Below are 16,904 nucleotides of genomic sequence, written 5' to 3'. Positions count from 1 at the left end.
ACCAGATTTTAATTGTCCTTCATATTTTCTAAGCACAGTATTTAAAACTCTTCTGTAAAATGCTGCTTTGCAACCATATTAATCTCAATAGAAAAGTACAATCTGTTCATGACTGCTGGTAAATAAAGGTCTAGACAGCAAATGATCTGTGAAAGGACATTTACATTGAATAATAAGTCCAAGGCACTGTGTACTATCCTATTATACACACATGTAAAGAGGACAACAAAATAACATGAGTGAAAGGAAACTTTTATAGAAAAAGTTATACTTCCTCTTCGTGTACAAGTTTAAGAAAAAAATTATACAGGTTTCCAAAGGTTCAAAATGATAACCTAAGAAACATACTTCACAGTGATTTTTTAAAAATCAGATTATGCTAGTGAATTCTTTCAGGCTTAAGGTAAAAAGTCAGATATTACTAATAGCTTAAATCTTTTCTTGGGTGGAACCGGAAATCTTTTTCAATTACAAAATATATTTTCATCTACCATTTCACTTGTTTCCTTCATCATTTCCAACTTTAAATAAACAGAAATCTAGTCATGTTTTTGAACAATCTTGAGACAAGCTGAATCTTTCAATGCTCAGCCTTTCAGTATTTTGAACAAATAAATCCAAACTACCAAGAGGTTTTCCAAAATGATTCCCCCCAGAGCTTCAAAGACAAAGATTTTATTACAGCTTTGACATTTAGAAATTTGCTTTCTAATAATTATCTATCAAGACTATACACTATCTACATGTACACATTTCTATATTTAAAACAGATAACCAACAAAGACCTACTGTATAGCACAGGGAACTCTGCTCAATGTTATATGGCAGCCCGGATGGGAGAAGGGTTTGGGGAAGAGTGGATACATGTATATGTGTGGCTGAGTCCCTTTGATGTTCACCTGAAACTATCACAACATTTTTAACTGGCTATACCCCAATACAAAATTAAAAGTTCAAAAGAAAAAAAACTATATACTATCTACTGAGTTATTGTTGTTGTTCAGTCGCCAAGCCATGTGCAACTCTTCATGACCCCATATACTGCAGAATGCCAGGCTTCCCTCACTGTCTCCCGGTGTCTTGCCCAAGTTCATGTCCATTGAATCAGTGATGCCATCCAACCATCTCATCCTCTGCCTTCAATCACTCCCAGCATCAGGGTCTTTTTCAGTGAGTCAGCTGTTCGCATCAGGTAGCCAAGTACTGGAGCTTCAGCTTCAGTATCAGTCCTTCCAAAGAGTATTCAGGATTGATTCACTTTAAGATTGACGGGTTTGTTCTTGCTTTCTAAGGGACTCTCAAGAGTCTTCTCCAGCGCCACAGTTCGAAAGCATCAATTGTTTGGGGCTTTGCCTTCTTTATTGTCCAGTTCTCACATCTGTACATTACTAGTTTTTTGTAATTTTTCTTATAATTGAATTTTTCTAATTATTTAGGAATACCTAAAGACACTTTGCCAAGAATAAGATAAAGCTTCGTCTGTATCTTGATAATCTGTACAATCCAGTATATACGCTCAAATATACATCGCATATTCTGAGAAGTATATTTATAATACAATAGTATTATTTAGCATGTATGATTAGTTGCATTTTAATAATAAAAGCTTGACTAATAAACAAATTAACCTTTGGGTAGTAGTTCCCTGTCCACAGACTCCCTTCACACATTATATCTCATTAACAATTCTGTGTGATTCTGTTCATTGAGCCCTAACCTATCAATTGACTTTGGATAACTATTAATTTGGTACATCTTAATAAAGTTAACAGGCTTCATGTAACATGTTCCTGTAGAGAAGCAGGTTTTAGCACTGAAGAGTTTAAACTAAAATTAAGGATTTTTAACAAATCTTTGAACACAGTGATCTCACCTATAAATATCTAAGTATATAAACTATTAAACAGAAAGGCTATTAGAACCTTTTGCTGTGTGTGTATGTGCTTAGTCGCTCAGTCATGTCCAACTCTTTGCGACCTCATGGACCGTAGCCCGCCAGGCTCCTCTGTCCATGGGGATTCTCCAAGCAAGAATACTAGAGTGGGTTCCCATGCCCTCCTCCAGGGCATCTTCCCAACCCAGGGACCAATCCCAGGTCTTCCCGTGTTGCAGGCAGATTCTTTACCATTTGAGCCACCAGTGTTAGTTCTCTCATTTATTCATTTTTGAGCACTACCATGTGGTAGGCACTGTTCTGGTTAGAATGATCATCTAGACGGCATATATTAAAATGGAATACATTTTAAAATAATTGATCAGTGATCATCTGATTTTTCATCATGCAAATTAGAAGATTACTGAGGAAACAAAATCTTAATAATTCTAACCAGGTGAAGAAAACTATGATTAAACAATAAAACTAATTTGAAAGCCAAATGAGGAATAAGCTGAATAGAAACAATATCAATACATCCATATTAAAAATCAGGTATCAGAAAGGGGTCATGAGTTTATCTTGTCTTCACAGAACTGAATTCGATTCAAAACATGTACCTGAGAATACGTAGTGTAAAACAATTTATTAGGTACTGTAGGGGTCAAGTTAACAGCTCACTATAATGTAAGGCAAAATACAACTGACTTTAATAGCAAAAAAATTATAGGATCTTGAAGGTAGAGAAGAACTAGTTTGGAGTGATGAATAAAGTATATAAGTTAGTTTTGTTATAGGGATTCCTAATCTTGGACAACTGAGATACAGATTTTAATTTTTAACTTGTTTAGTATTACCTTGGGCTTCCCCGATGGCTCAGTGGTTCAAGAATCTGCCTGCAATGCAGAAGCTGCAGAAGCCACATGTTTAATCGTTGGGTTTGAAGATCCCCTTGAAGAGGAAATGGCAACCCACACCAGTATTCTTGCCTGAAAAAATCCCATGGACAGAGGAACCTGGCTAGCTACAGTCCATAGGGTCAGAAAGAGTTGGACACACCTGAGCAATAGAATCATACCATAGTACCATCTTGAACTGAGTCATTTTAAATAAAAACCCACTGTGAAAAACAGAAGCACTGAATTGGAAAGCAATACATTGTTATACAGTTTTACCTGACACTGATTAGAATTTTAACAACAGAATACAAAAGGAAACTCTTAGGAATAAAAGAAAAGGTGAAAAGAAAAAAAAAATAGCAGAAAAGAAATCTCCATGGTGCTATATTATCAACAACAAACTGCTATATGAGGATTCTAATTTCCAAAGACAAACCTGCAAATATGTTTCCATGATCAATATATTTAGCTGAGTAAGAGCTCAACCTAGAACCCAGACTCTCAATTTTTAGTAATAAATTCTTCCTAACATATTATAACAAACTACTCTAAAATATTCTATATAAATATTTCAAACTAATAGAAGAATATGTAATGAAATTTAATTTTAATAAACCAATTTCCGAGTTCCAACTTACTTGACAGTTAGTAGTCTATAATATGATAAGCTCTGATAGCTTGCAAACCTACCATAAATTTTCAGTAAGGTTTATAATGCTTTTGTGCAACATATAAAATATAGATATGTAATATATTTAATGGCAAGTATGTGATGCAGTTCATGGGGTTGCAAGGAGTCAGACATGACTAGGTGACTGAACCATAACAACAATGTGCACTATATTTGTTTATTCATATCACATTTTTCAGTTTTCCTTTAAATTGTAAAAAAATTCAAATAACTATCATATTTCTTGTTAAGGAGAAATTCATATTTTTTTAAATTACTGCCTAGTATTATGGACTTTTTATTATGCTGCATATGAAAAAGGGGATATGATAATGATGAAACATTCCTGATGCATCAGACTGAAAAATTAGACACTCGCAGACCATGTCTGAAGCTAAAGTTCTAATTGGATAACCCCTTCTCTCCCCTTGCTCTGATTTTGAAAGATATATAAATTTAATTTAGTTAGTGGCATGGTCTAGTGGACTGAGCACAAGATGGTGGTTAAAAAAAATATTGAGAATTCCAATCTTGGTCTGTTGTTCCAGTTTTAATCTCAGTTCACTGAATGTTCTTGGATAAGTCATAAAACATTGGCATTTTTCAATTTTCCCATCTGTAAAATGGAGATACCTCTCCTAACTCATAAAGACATTATTTAATTTTCTGGATAAAATACTGTGAAAATTAAATAATGAAAATGTTCAGTCCAATTAAAATTTAAATTTAAGTCCTTATTCAAACTGAGAGTCTTAAAATGTATTTTTTTACAATCTAAACTGAATAATAGCATTTGTTGAAAATCACCAGACTCATCTGCACTTTCATCTTTCAAAGGCTGTGGAGTTTTACGACAGCTTATAATTTAGAATGGATACCTTGACCAGCTCACTCGCTACAGAGGTAATCTGTGGTTCTGTAATAAAAGCCCAGGCTTGTTTAACAATCCACAGCACAATTAAATGATCATCCAAGATAAATTGAGTGTAACAGAACCAGCTAGCAATGGAAATGATAGGAAAAGACTGAAGTTATTGTCAATACAATGCATTCTATCTTTCCTCATCTAAATCATAAATTATGATTATGAAAGGTATGGAAATTGACATATCTGAAAACTAACTTGGTAGAAATGCTGTGAGTGTTTATCTTCATCTTCCTTTTCTCAATTCACAAAGCTCTTGGATGGAGACAAACAGCCTTCAAAAAAAAATATGCACCAATTCAATGAGTGAGCAACTATAGTATGAACTGTTCTTAAAAGGTTATGAGTAATTAAACTTTATAAACTAAATTGTATGTTAGGACTTCTGCTTCCGGGAAGATGAAGCAAACTTTTCCCTATTCTTCTTAAGTATTCTTAAGTACAATTAAAAAACAAGGACACTGCATATAACACAAACATAAGACACTAAAGGATGAAGAGAAAAAGGTAGTCCAAGTAGGGAGCTCAAGACTCAAGGAACTACATGGTAACAAATACACTGTGTGTCTGTTTTTTGCTTCATGTATTTCAGACTGGAAACGAAGAGAAGCCAGCAAGCCAATGGGAAGAGACTCCCTCCCCCAAAAAAGGCCCTAAGAAAAGCCTCCTCTCTCCATCCAATGGGGAGCCTAGCAAGAAACTTTTTAGATAATCACCACTAGTGCAACACCAACGAAAATACTTCACACCATCCCCAACCCTAATAGCAAAGACCAAGTAGGGAGCCTAGGTGTCCATCCTCACCAGACTACAAAAAGGAGGCCCAAACCTCTGATAGGAGGTGGATAGGGAAAGCTGACTGGGGAGCCACAGGCTAAGGAGACATTCTCCAGTAGCCACAATGATGGTGAAGACCATGAAGAACCATGAAAGAACCACAGAAGAACTGACATGTCCACTCTCACCCCACCTCTCACTGGGGCTGTCTAGGAGATCAGGTCTTTCACCAAACCCAGTGATAAGAAGGCTATCCCTTCTCTAAAATACAGTGTCAATGGAAGCCATGACAGGATTCTGAACTTACAACTCTCCCTGCCCAGCAGAAACAAGGGGCATCTTCCAGTTACCCCCATCTCTCCACCATTCTACAGAGGCCAAGTGGAGAACCTGGACGTCCACTCCCACCCAGCAGTAACAAGGCAGCACCTCCCTTCCACCCGTGGAGAAGTGTCAAGGGAGGAATCCACTTGTTGAATGACAAACAAGCCACTGACTTATCTAGTTAACTTAAGTATAGTTAGTTGTTAACAGGGTTAATATCTGTACCTGTGCTAGATTGCACAGTGAGCTTCATCAAATTCTAGTTTTTTAGAGTTTCCAATGAGCATAAACATACATGTATCAAAAATTCTAGTATGATAACACAGGATACACATGAAAAATAGTTAAAAAAAAATGACAAGTATACTTTGTCTGCAAACGTTCCAAAGGGCAACTTACACAAGCATAAATTAGCCAGTGAAGTTTTGTCAGACAAATATAATTACAGTAATTTTGCCAGAATGTTTCTAATGGTATTATTTCAAAAATACATCTAAGAGTTTTTGTAAGCATAAGTATTCCAAATCTAAGGTACTTTCAAAATGATACCTTTTGTTTCACTGAATCATGACAATATTCTGGGGCATTAGAGAAAAAAAATCCCTTCATCAGAAACATCTGTATCTGTATATATCTCCAAAATCCTGAGAAAGTCTAATCTTATTTTTTCAATATGACAAAATTCTGAAATTAAAGTAACATTCTAGTGTAGTATCTTTTGTAGTCAATTTATTCAGTATTCATTATTCAACAAAAATGTACAGTTCTGCCTTAGTATTTATGGGGTACTGGTTCCAGGGTATCCCCCTGCAGATACTAAAATCTGAGGTGCTCGAGACCCTCATATACTATTTATGGCATAATACAGTTGGCCCTCCTCAGAAGGTAGAACTGGGGAACCCGTGGATACACAGAGCCAATTGTACTGGTCATCTACTACGTGAAAGACACAGAGATTCATTTATTCATTGAATAGGTATTTATTAAAAGTTGCCAATATACAGAATGATAGATTCTAGGGGAAGAAGAACAAGAGTTTATTATTTCAAGGAGCTTAAGAACAAGATAAAAGAAAAAATATTCGGTCCATTCTTGTCATTCACAGTAGTTCTATAAAGTCACTAAGAACACTAAATTAGGGAATGCTAAACCACTGCTCCTTGGCTAAATTCAGCATTAGGTTCCTGCAATTCCCTGATCATATTTTGTTAACCAAACAACACATAACCGTGTTCTCAGTTTCTGTTTTAAGACGTATTACTTAATATATAACTGTTGATTCGTTAACACTGGGCTCATGCCAACACTTAACTCATCCCTGAGTGAAGCTTATTTAATACATGTATTTTCTCTGAAAGGAAAATCACAGCTTTCCTGCATGTAGGAACATTAGATAGCACTTCAGGATTACACTTGGAGGTCCAGTGAAATCACCAAAAAATAAAGCACTGAAACATGGAAAACATGGCACCACAGGAAAGACTTGTTTATAGTATGAGAGTTAAAACGAGAAAGCAGATGACTCTTAATGTTTGTCTCTGTGCATATCCATGAACGACCATGAAAGCAATGCAAGCATGAAATCTTTACCAGCTGAGCCACAAGGGAAGCCCAAGAATGCTGGAGTAGGTAGCCTATCCCTTCTCCAGCAGATCATCCCGACCCAGGAATCAAACTGGGGTCTCCTGCGTTGCAAGTAGATTCTTTACCAACTGAGCTATCAGGGAAACCCAAAAGATACAAAGTCCAGCTAAATGCTGTTTACAACAGATGAATCTAAAATATAAGGAAAAAAAGAATAATTAAAGTTAAAGGGTAAAACAATACATACAAGATGCATTTGTTTCCTAGAGCCTCCATAAGAAAGTACCACAAAGCTGGGTGGCTTAAACCAATTTATCGTCTCCCAGTTTTGGAGGCTACAATTCTAAAATCAAGATGTTGATACAACCACGCTCCCTCTGAAATCCACAGGAAAGAAATCTTGTCTTGCCTCTTCCTAGCGTCTCATGGTTTGCTGACAAACCCTGGCTTACAGCTGCAGCACTTCAATCTCTGCCTCCCTCATCACATGGCGTTCCCTCCTCATGTATCTCCCCTTCTCCTCTTATTATATATCTCTCAAACTAGTCATATTGGATTAAGGGCCCACCCTACTCTAGTATGACCTCAATCTTCACTTACAGCTTGATTACATCAACAAAGATTCTATTTCCAAGCACAGTGACATTCACAGGTAACAGGGCATGCCACACACCTTTTTGAGGGACACATTTCAACCCACCACACCAGACAAACGCTAACCAAAGAGAGAGAAGGTTGAAAGAAAAGGGCTGACAGAGTTCTGATAATGTTTACTAATGTCAGACTGTGTACTAGGTGAGAACAAGGGCAGTAAGATCAGTTAGAGGCTACTGCGGTAGTCCAGGTAACACAATGCTGCCTTGAATGAAGTCATGACTATGGGACAAAACAAAGTCAACAGACTTAAGCAACTGCTGAGAAGTAAAACTAACAGGACTTCTCTGGATAACCAGGCAAGGGAGACAAAGACAATGTATAGGTTTCTGGTTTGTAAAACTGATTAGAAAATGTTAGCAATCTCTATCTTCTAGCCAGTTACTTTCTAAAGCACAGGTGTCGGTTCTTTTAATTGATCACTAACTGTTCAAGATCAGATCAGATCAGTCGCTCAGTCGTGTCTGACTCTTTGCGACCCCATGAATCACAGCACGCCAGGCCTCCCTGTCCATCACCAACTCCCGGAGTTCACTCAGACTCACGTCCATCGAGTCAGTGATGCCATCCAGCCATCTCATCCTCTGTCGTCCCCTTCTCCTCTTGCCCGCAATCCCTCCCAGCATCAGAGTCTTTTCCAATGAGTCAACTCTTCGCATGAGGTGGCCAAACTACTGGAGTTACAGCTTTACCATCATTTCTCCCAAAGAAATCCCAGGGCTGATCTCCTTTAGAATGGACTGGTTGGATCTCCTTGCAGTCCAAGAGATTCTCAAGAGTCTTCTCCAACACCACGGTTCAAAAGCATCAATTCTTCAGCGCTCAGCCTTCTTCACAGTCCAACTCTCACATCCATACATGACCACAGGAAAAACCATAGGTGAGTCCTAATTCTCTACTCTGGCTTTCTTGGTCTAGCACAATCTGGTCCTAGTCTACTTTATACAAGTGTCCACTTCCATAAATACTAGTGATTCAATAAACATTTCACATTAATTTAATGACTTTTTTTCACACTATATATCTTGAATGCCATTCTTATGTATTTACAAAGTTTTACTCACAGAACCTTCTTCTATGGAAACGTCACCGTGCTGTTACAATTAAAATATTTTATATATAATATAAGACTGGTCTTCTGTAGTGCTTTCCTCATACTGATAGTACAGCTTTTGTCACACTAATACTTATCTGTATCTATCCCTCCAGCAAAGCTACTCTTACCTTCAGGATAGGGCTTATCCATCTTTTTATTCTCATCTCCTAACAATGTGGTTTGCACACAGATGGTTTTCAAGAACAGTTACTGAATAGTGATTAATCAGTTTTAACTAGCACTGCTACTTACTATGATGAAAGTCCAAAACTAAATGGAAGACAAAGGATAGTGATTCTTTTTTTCATTTTAATAAATTAGATTCTGATAAAGATGAATAAAGGTCTTTGTTTCTTAGTAATGAATTCATGTAATTTACAGTTAATGTATTCTAAACTCCCTTGAGACTATGTAATATGGTTTATACTTTCTATAATAAATCCATATTTAAATGCCAAAGCAATTTAAAAATCTAAATAATACATATTCCTGCTCTAGTTATGAAAGTTAAAGACATTACTCACAAGAGGTAAATTGGATGATATTTGAGGAACTCGTGTCATTGTACAACGGTCAGGAAAAATACTTTTGATATTAGCATGTTAATGGACATACAATTTAGATCCATTTTCAAACAATTAAGTAAAAACAGAATGCACTTTCTTAAAAAGCTGCCTAATCTACAGACTTCCTTTGATAATTGAAAACATGCTTATGAAATCTGCAATCACTTCTGTTTATCAACATGAACTATCCTTAAACTGCAGATATAGAAAACTTCCAGTTGAAAGAGGTTTCTAATTAAAACATTACAAGGTGGTAATTTACTATAAATACAGTTGTTAAATCTGTACTGTTTACGGTGCATAACCTGGTACATTTATGGACACTTAGAACATCTAAAGCTTAGATTATTATTAGACAATGAAATATGTTTCTTACAATTAAGTATAATTTAAAAAAAGGTCATATATAACAGGTACCAATATAATAAAATTAAGATACTGAGAACAACCATTAGCAACACCACTTCATGAAGTTTTGCAAAAATCATGGATCATAATTGTTCTTACCATACTATTATTCAACATTATTTAATACTTGGAAACTAAGATAGTTTTCTGATAAACACAAAGAACAAAATGAGTTCCATACCCTTCCCCCATATATTTTCCCCTGAGGTTCAAAGCTTAATATGAGTTCCATTTTCCAGAGATAAAAGGACTGCATTAACAATGATGTGCCCTAGCTTTATTCTTTTTACAATAAATTACCATATTTATATTTTGAAGCTGTCATATGCTACAGGATATTAAATATCCTCTTGTCATAATTAACTCTTTAAACCGAATTAAATGACTTGGTTCAAAACAGACTGTGAAAGTTAAAAGAAATAATTCTATCACTAATTATTTTCTAATTATTTTAATAATCAGAGCTATTTAATTTATTCCATAATTGATTTTAACAGAGAAATGCACAGTGACTAAAAGTTCAATTTTTTTCCTCCTTTTACCCTTAAAATACAAACAAGAATTTGAACTTGGGATGGTTAGCAACAAATGTATCATAACTTCATAAATACTTCAGGCCAAATCCTAATACAGCAAGTGGTAACAAATTACTAATTTTAAAATCTCCATCCATAATTATATCAAATATAAGCCATTAGACAATACTATAAGTGTCTCATTTCACTGTTGTTGTTGTTCAATTGTTGCTCATATCCGAATCTTTGTAACCCCATGGACTACAGCACGCCAGGCTCCTTTGTCCTCCACTATCTCCTGGAGTTTGCTCAAATTCATTACCATTGAGTTGGTGATACTATCGAATCATTTCATCCTCAGAGGATGAGACAGTTCATTTTACTAAGTCTTAGTAATATTTTTGTTATGAACACTACTGCTTCTGCAGTAGGTTAACATGATGGCATTTAGAAAAACTCTCCTTTATATTAACACAAACTCAAGAAGGTCAATAGTAAAATTTTGTTTTCACAGGCTACATGGATTAGTTTGAATCACATTCTCTCCAATGTGATTCAAAGTAGAAACAACACTGGTATTCTATCTATACAATATCCCCACAGATATCTACCAGGTAACAAGCACCTCATAACATAAAAGCTAACTTAGAAAAATATGTCAAAAAAAAAAAAAAAAAAGAAAAATATGTCATTAAGGAAAATTATATTAAATTAGAATAATACAAGCAAAAAGCTGTTATAAAGAATAATTTTCAATGAATAAAAATAAAAGTTAAATTCCAAAGAACCAAATGATAAAAATAAATGTGATGCCAATTTCTCTTTAGTAAATTGACAAGTGAAAGAGTATTTTGACTCCAGTGAAGTTATAAACACATGTTTTGAAACCATATCTCCCTCTCTCCTAGGCACTTTGACTGTGGTATTTATTTTTGGCCGGTGGCCTGAGATCAATTTTCTGTAGGAAGTCGGGAAGATCAAACAAAAGAGTTAACAGGAATTACTAATACCTCAAAAACAGCCAGACAGCCGGGCAGAGGAACTGAAAGCTCAGCTTTCAGCTTAGCTTCTCCATTGCTCTCCCGGCCCCCTTGGAAAAAACACCATAATCAAGAATTTGATAGAGTAACCATTCAAAGGACTGAAACCCAAAGAAGCATTTTTCTTTAAAAATGTCTGAATGATGAGAATATGTTCAAATAGGATAACCAAAGCAGTTACTATGGGTCGTTTGTTAAAAGATAAAAGTAGCCACTCTTATACCCCCCAAAGTATGATCAGCTATATGCCAAATACAATCATTAGGTGTACTCTGTAATAATACTGGTTATATTAGTGTTTTTATCTCTAATTTCACTTACTTAAAAATATTCTTCAATGAAATATAAATAAAAGAGTTAAACATTTCATTCCAAAATAGAGTGGGGTGGGGGTGGGGGGGTGGGGGGAACTCTGCTCAGCAAAGAAATAAGAATTTTTTATTATATTCTTGCTGACTTAATCCTCTTACACAACAACATTTTTCAACAGTCTGAATACTTTATCACTATAATGTCTTTCTTAAAATCCTAACACTAGTTCAAGTAAATATGAGAAATATTAATAGAATTAATCATTCTTTTCTTTAAATAAATCTTAACAAAAGAAAAAAATCACTTTAATCAGAATAAGAGGATTTTTCATCCATTTTCAAGCAAAGTAGAATCATGTAGTTGATGCCATTTACCTCATTGTGCTTGTTATGAAGCTATTAGCACTTCTCACTTTCAAATGCCCAGATCTGAACTGGGTTAATAAGATGCATCATTTTTTTCATTCTACAAAACCTCATAACGCAAAATTATTTTTGCATTTTAGCCTACTAGCTTATAATTGTAAAGTCTATACAGGCAGAGGAGAAGGCAATGGCAACCCACTCCAGTACTCTTGCCTGGAAAATCCCATGGACGGAGGAGCCTGGTAGGTGGCAGTCCATGGGGTCGCTAAGAGTCAGGCACGACTGGGCGATTTCACTTTCACTTTTCCCTTTCATGCACTGGAGAAGGAAATGGCAACGCACTCCAGTGTTCTTGCCTGGAGAATCCCAGGGACAGAGGAGCCTAGTGGGCTGTCATCTCTGGGGTCGCACAGAGTCGGACACGACTGAAGCGACTTAGCAGCAGCAGCAGCATACAGGCAGAACTCGAATTTACTCGGTCTATTCATACAGTTAAAGAGTATGAATAAATCTTCACAACAAATCTATGCGCTAAGCACTATTACTGGGGACATTTTACAGATGAGGAAGCTTAAAAAGATTAAGAAACAAGAGCAAGTTAAGTAGTGGAGCTAGGATTGGTTCTGTGCAGTCCTGGCCAAAAACTCATGTTCTTACCCACTATACACATCACCAAAGTTATTTTAAGACATTCACTATCAAAAATTTTTGTAAAAACTTTTCTGATTTTTGTTATGCTCTTGCTCTCCAGATATTCAACAATTTATATAATTAATTATACAAATACATTGAAAACATATGCATTTTAAAAGGGAAAAATTAACAGAAATTGGAATCAAATAGGAAGTAATGCACATAGAAAACTGAATTCAGATAGTTCAGCAAACAATAGAACTACAGGACTGGCAAAAAGGGAATATAGATTTTTCACTTATGGATGAATATGGATGCCTTAACTGAAAACAACACAAACAATAACAAATAGAAAAATGCTTACCAAGTGCCACCTGTTCTAAAATAGTTTACATGTATTAGTTCACTTAATCCTCATACAAGTTTTACGAGGCCAATTTCTATTTTGTGCTGCTGTTGTTGTTCAGTCATCCGGTAGTGTCCTGTTCTCTGCGACCCCACGGACTGCAGCACTCCAGGCCTCCCAGTCCCTCACCATCTCCTGGAGTTTGCCCAATGTGATTCAGTGGAGAAGGGAATGGCAAGCCACTTCCGTATTCTTGCCTTGAGAACCCCATGAACAGCATGAAAAGGCAAAAAAGATAGGACACTGAAAGATGAACTCCCCAGGTCAGTAGGTGCCCAATATGCTATGGGAGATCAGTGGAGAAATAACCCCAGAAAGAATGAAGAGACGGAGCTAAAGCAAAAACAATACCCAGTTGTGGATGTGACTGGTGATGGAAGTAAACTCCAATGCTATAAGAGCAATATTGCATAGGAACCTGGAATGCTGGGCCATGAAACAAGGAAAATTGAAAGTGGTCAAACAGGAGATGGCAAAAGTAAACATCGACATTTTAGGAATCAGTGAACCAAAATGGACTGAAATGGGTGAATCTAACGCAGATGACCATTATATCTACTATTGTGGCCAAGAATCCCTTAAAAGAAATGGAAGAGCCATCATAGTCAACAAGAGTCCAAACTGCAGTACTTGGATCCAATTTCAAAAATGACAGAATGGTCTCTGTTTGTTTCCAAGGCAAACCATTCAATATCACAGTATGCCCCGACCAGTAATCCTGAAGAAGCTGAAGTTGAATGGTTCTATGAAGATCTATAAGACCTTCTAGAACTAACACCCAAAAAAGATGTCCTTTTCATTATAGGGGACTGGAATGCAAAAGTAGGAAGTCAAGAGATACCTGACGTAACAGGCAAATTTGGCCTTGGAGTACAAAACGAAGCAGGTCAAAAGTGAACAAGAGTTTTGGCAAGAGAACACACTGGTCATAGCAAACACCCTCTTCCAACACCACAAGAGAAGACTCTACACATAGACATCAACAGATGGTTGATACTGAAATCAGACTGATTATATTCTTTGCAGCCAGAGATGGAGAAGCTCTATACAGTCAGCAAAAACAAGACCAGGAGCTGACTGTGGCTCAGATCATGAACTCCTTATTGTGAAATTCAGACTTAAATTGAAGAAAGTAAGGAAAACCACTAGCCCATTCAGGTATGACCTAAATCAAATCCCTTACGAATATACAGTGGAAGTGAGAAATAGACAAAGGGATTAGATCTGATAGACAGAGTGTCTGAAGAACTATGGATGGAGATTTGTGACACTGTACAGGATGCAGTGATCAAGACTATCCCCAAGAAAAAGAAATGCAAAAAGGCAAAATGGTTGTCTGAGGAGGCCTTACAAATAGCTGAGAAAAGAAGAGCAGCTAAAGGCAGAGGAGAAAAGGAAAGACATACCTATTTGAATGCAGAGTTCCAAAGAATAGAAAGAAGAGATAAGAAAGCCTTCCTGAGTGATCAATGCAAAGAAATAGAGGGAAACAATAGAATGGGAAAGACTAGAGATCTCTTCAAGAAAATTAGAGATACCAAGGGAACATTTCATGCAAAGATGGGCACAATAAAGGACAGAAACGGTATGGGCCTAACAGAAGCAGAAAATATTAAGAAGAGGTGGCAACAATACACAAAACTATACAAAAAAGATCTTCACGACCCAGATAACCATGATGGTGTGATCACTCACCTAGAGCCAGACATCCTGGAATGTGAAGTCAAGTGAGCTTACGACGCATCACTATGAACAAAGCTAATGGAGGTGATGGAATTCCAGTTGAGCTATTTCAAATCCTGGAAGATGATGCTGTGAAAGTGCTGCACTCAATATGCCAGCAAATTTGGAAAACTCAGCAGTGGCCACAGGACTGGAACAGGTCAGTTTTCATTCCAATCCCAAAGAAAGGCAATGCCAAAGAATGCTCAAACTACCACACAATTGCACTCATATCACACACTAGCAAAGTAATGCTCAAAATTCTCCAAGCCAGGCTTCAACAGTACATGAATCGTGAACTTCCAGAGGTTCAAACCAGATTTAGAAAAGGCAGAGGAACCAGAGATCAAATTGCCAATATCCACTGGATCATTGAAACAGCAAGAGTTCCAGAAAAATATCTATTTCTGTTTTATTGACTATGCCAAAGCCTTTGACTGCGTGGATCACAACAAACTGTGGAAAATTCTTCAAGAGATGAGAATACCAGACCACTTTACCTGCCTCCTAAGAAATCTGTATGCAGATATAGAAGCAATAGTTAGAACCAGACATGGAACAACAGACTGGATCCGAATTGGGAAAGGAGTACGTCAAGGCTGTATATTGTTATCCTGCTTATTTAACTTATATGCAGAGTATATCATGCAGAAAGCCAGGCTGGATGAAGCACAAGCTGGAATCAAGATTGCTGGGAGAAATATCAATAACCTCAGATGTGCAGATGACACCACCCTTATGGTGAAGGAGAAAAGGTGTTGAAAGCGAACGAGAACTAAAGAGCCTCTTGATGAAAGTGAAAGAGGAGAGTGAAAAAGTTGGCTTAAAACTCAATATTCAGAAAACTAAGATCATGGCATCTGGTCCCATCACTTCATGGCAAATAGATGGGGAAACAGTAGAAACAGTGACAGACTTTATTTGTTTGAGCTCCAAAATCACTGCAGATGGTGACTGCAGCCATGAAATTAAGAGACGCTTGCTCCTTGGAAGAAAAGTTATGACCAACCTAGACAGCATATTAAAAAGCAGAGACATTACTTTGCCAACAAAGGCCTATTTAGTCAAAGCTATGGTTTTTCCAATAGTCATATATGGATCTGAGAGTTGGACCTTAAAGAAAGCTGAGCACCAAAGAATTGATGCTTTGTTTGTGGTGTCAGAGAAGACTCATGAGAGTCCCTTGGACCATAAGGAGATCCAACCAGTCCATCCTAAAGGAAATCAGTCCTGAATACTCATTGGAAGAACTGATGTTGAAGCTGAAACTCCAATACTTTGGCCACCTGATGCCAAGAATTGACTTATTGGAAAAGACCCTGATTCTGGGAAAGACTGAAGGTGGGAGGAGAAAGGGACAATAGAGGATGAGATGGTTGGAAGGCATCACCGACTCGATGGACATGAGTTTGAGTAAGCTCTGGAGCTGTTGATGGACAGGGGAGCCTGGCATGCTGCAGTCCATGGGGTCGCAAAGTTTCAGACGTGACTGAGCGACTGAACTGACCGAAGTCCATTGCATCAATGAGGTGATTCCTCTTTAGTAAAATTTCTATTTTACTAATGAGGAATTTGAGGCACAGAAATAAAGAATATGCTCAAAGCATAGTTAATAAGATTTAAGCCCAGGCACCCTGGCTCTAGAATCTGTGCTCTAAACTATGCTATACAAATAATAAGGTTATTTTGCTCACTATAAGTCACTGACATTGTTGTACTCAAGTGTTTGCACTCTCCAAAATACAGACAACCTTTGTAACCCTAGCTTTTGACAATGACTGTATTTTTTGGTTGTAGATTATTTAAACCCACAATAATTTTAAAGCAATGCAATAGCTTTCAGATGAAAATCTGTATTGTATGTCAATACAATGTAAACTACTAAGATGTACACAAGTTATTTTAGGCCATCCAACCAGTCCATTCTGAAGGAGATCAGCCCTGGGATTTCTTTGGAAGGAATGATGCTAAAGCTGCAACTCCAGTACTTTGGCCACCTCATGCAAAGTGTTGACTCATTGGAAAAGACTCTGATGCTGGGAGGGATTGGGGGCAGGAGAAGAAGGGGACATCAGAGGATGAGACGGCTGGATGGCATCACTGACTTGATGGATGGGATTGTGGGTGAACTCCAG

At 36.9% G+C, this 16,904-nt stretch overlaps 1 protein-coding gene across 4 annotated transcripts in view; it reads right to left on the bottom strand.

Moving 5' to 3' along the window:
* Nucleotides 1–16,904, bottom strand: part of RNGTT (RNA guanylyltransferase and 5'-phosphatase) — a 239,108-nt gene that overhangs the window by 69,219 nt on the left and 152,985 nt on the right. The window contains exon 15 of one of the 4 annotated variants that reach the window (XM_055535521.1): nucleotides 6,433–7,244. The exons of the other annotated variants lie outside the window; for them this stretch is intronic. Coding sequence (XP_055391496.1) covers nucleotides 7,139–7,244 — 106 coding nt within the window. The 3' untranslated portion in view covers nucleotides 6,433–7,138. Of the gene's footprint in view, nucleotides 1–6,432; nucleotides 7,245–16,904 lie in introns of those variants that run through there. 4 annotated transcript variants of the gene reach the window in all.

This window comes from Bubalus kerabau, chromosome 9 (assembly GCF_029407905.1).
Source record: "Bubalus kerabau isolate K-KA32 ecotype Philippines breed swamp buffalo chromosome 9, PCC_UOA_SB_1v2, whole genome shotgun sequence".
NCBI lineage: Eukaryota > Metazoa > Chordata > Mammalia > Artiodactyla > Bovidae > Bubalus > Bubalus kerabau.
The sequence above is the reverse complement of the archived record's forward strand: the minus strand, read 5'-3'. Positions and strand labels throughout refer to the sequence as shown.